Source organism: Perna viridis, chromosome 10 (genome assembly GCF_037379345.1).
Source record: "Perna viridis isolate PV_CMFRI_1.1 ecotype Kerala chromosome 10, ASM3737934v1, whole genome shotgun sequence".
Classification (NCBI taxonomy): domain Eukaryota; kingdom Metazoa; phylum Mollusca; class Bivalvia; order Mytilida; family Mytilidae; genus Perna; species Perna viridis.
In genome coordinates, this window is record NC_142454.1 from 26,537,478 (window position 1) to 26,545,547 (window position 8,070).

An 8,070-nucleotide genomic window follows, 5' to 3' on the forward strand; every position below is an offset into this window, starting at 1 on the left:
AACAAAGAATATAAAGTAACGAAGATAATACATACAAAGCAACAAAAGTAAATAAGCAACTCGAACTCCACTTAAAACTGGGGGCATGGACCAGGTGCACCGGTAGCGTAAGCGTCCTCTGCTTTTCTAGGAATACCCGCCTAGGTGCTTATAAAAGGGCCACTCCGAGAGGTTGAAAAAGGAAAAAAAAACTATAACACGTTGGACAAACCAGTTTTCATTGTGCAGATGGATACACCAAAACGATCCACGAGTTCATGATGACGCCCATAAAACTTCTGTCGTGATGACTTAAATCTTTAAGCGACATAACTCTGTTCCAGAAGCCTAATTGTAAGAAGTCTAGCGCGATGCAAAAAAAGTATGCGTAGTTATGGCAAGCTCTAGCATAACATATGAGTTGTGATATGCAGACTCTATACGCAGGTGCTGAGGAATGTTGCTACAGATGAAAGGAAAGTTGACCATTGATTTTAAACTTTTATCATGAAACTAAGTACATATTTGTACCATTTCAATTTTTTTTTATTTCGTTATTGTGTTATGCTTCAATAAAAATTAAGAAAATCCATGTACAATGTTGATTAATTAAAAATCAACCCATTGTCATTTGTTTATTTTGCAGCTTATATATCGACAATGATTGTTACAGATAAACAATTCGTTAATCAAAACCAAAATACATACCTCAAGATTGTATCCGTGATATAAAACTTTCAATCATGCACTTTTAATACTTTTTTCGACTACATAATAATTTCTAAACATTGGGGAAGAATTTTGTTTTAACCCGTATTTTTTCATTAACTCATCCGTCGTATCTTTTGCCCTGTCTACACAGAATACAGATATAAAAATGCTCTGATTGGTGAATTTCTCCTTACATTGTTCAATATGTTTTGTCAAATGGTCATCCATGTGCTCGAAATCGTTTCCGTAAATATTGATATTACAAACAGCACCTCTAGCACATTTATATGACATTTCACAAGTCATCAGAACACAATCCGGGTTAAAACTTCCAATAATTGAGGTCGAATTTATCATTATGAATGGGATATTTGATTCTAACAAACAGAACGGCATCCAATTACAAACAAGTCTGTTTTCTGGAAAAAGCTTCCTGCATGTTCTTGTACAACTGAAAATAGCACTAATGTCATCCTTTTCTAAACGACGTGTCATAGGACAGTTTTCACGTGAAAATAGCAGTGACTGGTCACCCCTCCATTCATAATGGATTACTTCCTGAAATTAATTTACACAGAAATATTTGTTTTCATACTTTAAGATGGTTCCCACAGAAGATCCAGGCTGTGGGGGCACATGCTTAATTTTGTCTTTAATTTTTTTAAAAATCATCCATTAGATGTTACTAGCCAGTGTTTGTTTTCTATAAAAAATGTTCGTTTATTTCAGTACTTTACTGACATGGTAAGAATGATATGAGATATACAGAAGGATTTTTTTTAATTCGAAAAATGTTATAAGTCTTGATAAGTTGATGATTTCGTTGTGATTTGTTTGGGAACATATATATTCTGAGTGATCCATTATCGATAGAAAAATGTACAATTTAATTCTGAAATCATATTAATATATTTTTTTCATTGGAACTAAAGATTTTTGGAATGAAATTGAGTCTGTGTCACCTATCTCAAAGGATATTTCTTGTTTCTACATGGACAGTCTCTTCACATTCTGGCATACGCCTAACATCTGAACGTTATGGAATTTAAATGAAATGAATATTTCTAATATTTATGCGTAAAAGGGAAAAGAACAAATGACTCAACAGAATCCTCTTATTATCAAATTGATTGATTTACAGTAAAATTGTCAAAATTACTTTCTGTGTCTTAAAGTAATGTCAGGTTATTTTTAGTTATGTTCCATATCTGCCAAGTTAAATGCATCGGACCACAATCGCGTGAACTTTAAATTAGAAGCTTGTTTATCAGTTTTCTATTGATCAGGATTCGTACATGCGCCATTGATGAAATACATACTAGAGTTGGGTAAAATGAAGCCTTAAAAATGAAGTCTTATTTATTACGTATTACGTTTTAGTCTTCGCTATATAAGAAGTAAAATGTTTTCTTTGTGCTGAATTAAATTGCTATAAGGACCCAGTCTTGCATTGAATATCCCTGCAGCTGAGAGGGCTGTGTGTCAATTATGGTATAAAAATAAAGTGTGTTTTCTTTTTGTCTCTTTACAAACTATACTCGACGTCACATACAGCACATTTTCGATTTGAAGCTCTATTTTTTAAACTGTCGGGACTTACCGCTAGAGTTGTCTCTCTTTTATTTAATCTGGAGATAGTTTGCATATATGCGAGTCGTTTATTGGCTAAAATCGTGCGTAACAAATCCTTACGGGAAAATCCTATACTAATATCCGCCATGTTGGTTTCTACGGGACGATTTGTTTACAAACAAAGCTCGTAAGTTCCCGTCGATTCCGGTGACAATCGTCTGCTTGTCAACTTCTCGGTGTTGTACGATGTTCGCGTAGAATAAATCCGAGATGTCCGAATTAGCGCCGAAATGCATTCTGGGTTCTTCGGTTTTTTTGACAAGCCATTTAAACGTAAACAACATCTCCTAGCAACCAGATCACCGTAAACATGGCCGACTTTTGACAGTATCTTATTTATGTGACGCCGAGTATAATGTTTCGTCAAAAGGTAATTAATGGCTTATAAAATAGGGCAAGCATAACACTATAAGATGACAATTTGTTTTGTTAATTTTATAACATAACAATGTTCTTCTGAAAAAGGTTGGTTTCATTATTGCAAAACATGAAAATAGAGAAAACGGCTATTTGTAGTTAAAGACTATTTTTCTCTCCGATCTTCGTGGACTCACCCTCCCTTACTTTCGGGAAATTAATTGTTCACATGTCGTAAGAAATGATACATACGTGAAAGTTTTAATCAATTTACATATATATTTTAATCCTAAACATATGCACTCCACTATACAAATATATGAGAATATTAATACAAGATTGAGACCTGAAGAGAAGGGATTATGTACTGAGTGTGGTAGAGGTGTAAGGCTTTGAAATAAACAAATATTCCTACTCCACAGTAGTTATATGATAGTTGGCTAAAATTACGACATAGAAATTAATTGTTTTATCATGCTATAACAGCGTCACATGAGGTTATGTTTTACTTACCCTTTCCATAGAAATTAAAAATTCTGAATCTGCAGATTTTGCTTTCCGCATCATTGCCTTATTTCTTTCAGTGATAGCATTAACATATCGCTCAGTTCCTCGACTGGCTAGCTGAATCACCTCGTTATTAAACTGTCTGAACAAACCTTTCCCTTCATATTCTTTTTTCACTCTTGCAGCCCGCAACAGAAGGGTCTTTTCGCCATCTATTTTCATTGCAAGTATAAATGCTACCTGACAAAATTACAAGACAAATTTAAATAAGTTCATTCCTCAACAGACTGTTTCACTAGTTTCAATACTATATTCATACTTTTGTTCTCAAAAGTAAAATTAAAAATCCATTCAAAATAAAACCCACAAACAAAACAAATATGTAGATAAGTTATTACTGCTTTACGGGAAGAATGAAGCGATCTACATACACAATACATCAAATAAACACAGCGTATAAAAGCTGTAGATTAAAAAAAACTATAAAAGAAAGAACGAAAGTGGCATCAGGTGGCCTGAGCATTATATATGTTATTTTCAATTAAAAGAACAAGTCGACCGTCGTTTGACATTTGTACATATAAAACTATGCTAGATTTGTTTGCTTAAGCAATTGTCCATGAACATACCAATGAAAGAAAACAATACTCATTTAAAAATAAAATACACAAACAAAACAAATTTTTAAAATAGTACATAAAACAAAAAGGCTAAGAAATTTGCAATATAGCCTCCCCCAAAGGAACGAAAATGGCATCAGGTGTATGGAAGGATAGCATGTTTTTCTCCACCAGAAGCACCCGTTACATTTTAAATGAATAGCATTGATATTTTTTTTCCTCTGTTGATATCAATTTAATTGTTGTTCTACTTACAAACTTGCCATTTATAACAGCTGCATAGCCCTGGTAAGATGGACGTTTGATGACGTCGTGATATATAGCTGAAAGATAGTCAAACCCATCATCAACATTAGTATTAATATCCATAACATTCTTATAATCTTCGGTTCCGACTTTCCTTATTTCAATTTCCATAATTTCTGAGCAAATGATAACTTTTTACTATACTTCCTAATCTGCAAATGGAGGTTATGAAATATCACATGTTCATCAAATGCTTATAAAATATCAGCAGAGTATTACCTTGATTAACATGATTTATCATCCATATAAGAAGTACAAGTAAGCTTGATTTTTAACATAAGCATTTGTATGATATTGTGCTTATAAAATCATCCGAGACGTATCAAGCATTACGAAAGCAGCGAACTGTAGAAATCTGATTGAATAGTCATTATTAATTATTAATATCGTTGATATTACTACATATAGCAATTACATTCTTATAATCTTCAGTACCAACTTTCCTGATTTTAAATTCCATAATTTCCGTACAAATAATAAGTTCTTACTGTACTTTATAATCTGATAATCGAAGGATATGAAATCAAATGATCATTAATTGCGTATTAATATCATCATACTTTTACCTTCCTCGATTTGCTTTATTGATCATCCATATATATGAAAGAAGTAACCTTGAAACTTTTATAAAAACCTAAATTATGCACGCATGGTGCGGTTATATAAAAATAAATCATCCGAGATATATCAGGCATCACGATATATTTTAATATATTATAAACCAAAAAAATCGAGTTGTTAAACTGAGATTAAATAGAAAAGAACATATTAAACATTATTCCAAACGTTTTACACAAATCAGGTGGGCCAAATCATGTGGGCCAAATCATGTAGGCCAAATCATGTGGGCCAAATCATGTATGCCAAATACCTGTAATGAGTCAGACAAAAATTAGCACTTAATTCCAACTGATACTTGGATGTCGTCCAATAATATCAGTTAAATTAACTGCTCAGAGTAAAGTGTTTTAGAGACTTCAAAATCTTTGTAATACTTGACAAATAAATGAATAAAATAAAATGTATACTAAAAAGAATTATTTTAGATGCAAACCAAGTGCCGGTTTCAAAAATTGTATTGGTGTTCTGGAAGGCATTTCGGCATTACCTTGGCAGTTGGAGTTTGGAGATTAGCGAAAAAAAATAATCACACTTCATCCCCTGATATTTCGAGTGGAGTGTCGTAGGTGTATCTCGGTCGATTTGAATGGTTGCTAATATCGCTAACGAATTGTATGGTCCAAGCTACACCCAAACATTTTTAAATTTACTTTTCACGAATGACGATTTCATTAAAGTATCTACTAATGTACCTAAAAGTATTATTCCACAAAGTTTTACTATGCAGAAACGAACGTGATTGATTAATGTAATTCTAAATATTACATTTTACAAAAATAACATTCAGTCCTTCGTGATTGTGCAGTAGTGTAAATCGTGTCATATAAAGATTTGGTAGCAAAATTCTTGATATGAGCTTGTTAACAGACTACTTTGTATATATAGAAAAAAAAACAATACAGTGTAAATTACTCACATGCATCCCAGCAGCGCAAATATTCACCTTGTTAACTTAATATACCATATTTTCTATCAAGTCCTTAACTAAAACATGTTTTTTGCATCAAAAGAAAAAAAAACGGAATCGCTTAATATAAAATATATAACTGTACGACCAGACTATATGGATGTTTTGTTGTCAAATTGTATTTATTTCAAAATATATACACGATTCACACGGGCAATTAATGTCTATTCCAACATTGAGCTTTGAATTCGACAGACTATTTTTACATAGAAAATTTTATGTAGACACATTTTGTCTACTTCATCTCTAACAACGTTTAGATAGACATGTTTTGACTAATTTAACCGAAATAATGTTGACATAGATAATTATAGTCTGACTAAATAATTCTGGTTTTTTTTAGGTAAACAAGAAATGACTGACACATATTTTTTTATGGTTGTAGTAGACAGAATGTCCTCATAGCTAAATAAGGCATTTCTTGAGACCCTTTCCGTCTTTATTAGTCTAATAATGACCGTGAATGGACAGCAGTCATTTATTATTCTAGTAGACTAGTCTTTGTTCCTCTCAATTGAGGTATTTTTAGTAATACATTTACTTAGATACCCTCAAAAAGACATGTTACTTGTTAAGTACTTATTCTTTTCCCATTCTCATTTTTTGAAATTTATTATTATTATTATTATTATTATTATTATTATTATTATTATTATTATTATTTAGCGGGAATACGTTCAGCTATGTTTAGGTGCAATAAACAGTATGTGATATATGTCAAGGAGTGCGTTATGGGGAATAAATTAAAATATGCTAATTTATATTGGTCATAAAACATGTTTATATCATATTCCACTCAATGACTTTACGTCTACTTGAGAAGTATCTCTTTTGTTATCCTTGTTGCCTGGAGGCGAGCTTTCTCTTGTTCGCCAAGCTTTGTTGTCCTGTCATTTCCATTCTATGTCAACAACTTGGTGTTTGATGGGCGATTGATTCACATAATTGACTGTAAATCAATTAAACAAAAAAGAAGTTAACATGCAGATGTGTTGAGGTTTAATATCAAGAAATTTATCATTAACTTATAAGAACGATGATTACATTAGTTCCTTGTTTGCTGATTTCTTCAACAATTAACAGTACATTTATATTTAAGCATTCATTTTTATACGTAACAAGGCCTGTCTTAAGTGTACATACGTTTTTTTTTTCTATTGCATCCAAAAGCCATAATAATTTTGATGATAAGAAAGTGTGATGGCTGTCAACTAATTTTTTCATGTAAGTATACCTTTGTGTAAAAGCAAAAATTGCATCTGTTTTTTGCATTAAAATTTGTTTTACAGCTTACATATTCCCTATCCGTTTACGTAAGCAGAAACGTTCTCATTGAGTTCATTTAGCTCCTTGTCGAAAAAGTCTTTCCATATTGACTTTCTTACTTACCAGCAGACGACATCCTGTTTAATTTTCTTATGAAAAACAAATATAATATTTTATATAACCTTAAGGAAGTTTGCTGTTCATGAGTTTTTTTTTCGGAGTTCATATGACATGGCCTGACCCGAGAGCAAGGTCGTCAATTCAACTCTTTCGAGTTTCCGAACGGCATTTTTATCTTAATATTGTTTCCCAATGAAAAAGCTAAAAGGTTTGTCTCCATTTCTTTCTTATTTTGAAAAAAAATATATCATTTATACTTATGTGGTCCTTAAAAGTAGCTATCATATTATACAAAATTAAGTGCATATACTCTTGTGCATAAAATTGCAAGTCATCACTACAAATCAAGCGAAGCGTACAGTTAAACGCCAGTTTGTGATTAACAAACTGGCGAAAGGACTGGCAGAAACCCAACTAAGATTCGCGGATATACGTTCAGAAGTCAACGTTAATTGAATGACTGAACTGTTCCGTTAGTTCTTTTTGGACAAATGGTAATTAGTGGCGTACTGACAAACCGAACAACGGTTTACACTTTCTAAAAACTACTCACTGAGTTGTTTTTGGAAAGTTTTGTCTATTGTTTGTTAACCGTTGATTCATAAAAAAGAATCCACTGTTAAAACAATAGGTTGCCGTCACAAATGGTTTAAACTCATTTAATGATGTGTATTATTCATGAAAGTATTATTTCAGCATGATAAGTGTTATATAACAGCATAAACAACATTTGCACAATCATTCAAATTACTTTTAACTATAGATCAATATTTGACGACATCCTTTAGATGTCGTCAAACATGTTTTGAAAAAACCCAAAAGAAGACGTCATTGGTCGAAATTCAATAACGTTTGTTATTAGTTATTGTTAAGATTTAATATACGATTAAGATAACTAAGACATAATGAATATGTAACATGAGAGTATTGTCATATATTCACATAAAATAATACATTCAACGTAATAAAATAATAATATAGTAT

General features: G+C 31.9%; 1 protein-coding gene across 7 annotated transcripts; it reads right to left on the reverse strand.

Annotated features, from left to right (window-relative positions):
* Nucleotides 1–605: 605 nt before the first annotated feature.
* LOC148605167 (histidine N-acetyltransferase-like) lies at nt 606–4,679 on the reverse strand. Of its 7 annotated transcripts, none has more exons than XM_088549129.1 (4): nt 4,601–4,679; nt 4,062–4,129; nt 3,193–3,422; nt 606–1,248 (listed from the first exon to the last, which is right to left on the reverse strand). In XM_088549129.1, the coding sequence occupies exons 3-4, from the start codon at nt 3,406–3,408 to the stop codon at nt 721–723; spliced, it is 744 nt and encodes a 247-aa protein (XP_088405255.1). In that variant the 5' UTR covers nt 3,409–3,422; nt 4,062–4,129; nt 4,601–4,679; the 3' UTR covers nt 606–720. The 7 variants fall into 7 exon arrangements, with proteins under 7 accessions (XP_088405255.1, XP_088405252.1, XP_088405253.1 ...); XM_088549126.1 differs by having other exon boundaries at nt 3,193–3,426; XM_088549127.1 differs by having other exon boundaries at nt 4,528–4,660.
* Between the last annotated feature and the right edge of the window lie 3,391 nt (nt 4,680–8,070).

What these genes read in the sequence shown, in the direction of transcription:
- LOC148605167 (XM_088549123.1), bottom strand. Translation starts at nt 4,223, where the DNA reads ATGGAAATTGAAATAAGGAAAGTCGGAACCGAAGATTATAAGAATGTT. An exon ending in CTGTTATAAATGGCAAGTTT is followed by an intron (nt 3,427 to 4,061) that starts GTAAGTAGAACA and finishes TAATTTTGTCAG; the next exon opens with GTAGCATTTATACTTGCAAT. An exon ending in TTTTAATTTCTATGGAAAGG is followed by an intron (nt 1,249 to 3,192) that starts GTAAGTAAAACA and finishes AATTAATTTCAG; the next exon opens with GAAGTAATCCATTATGAATG.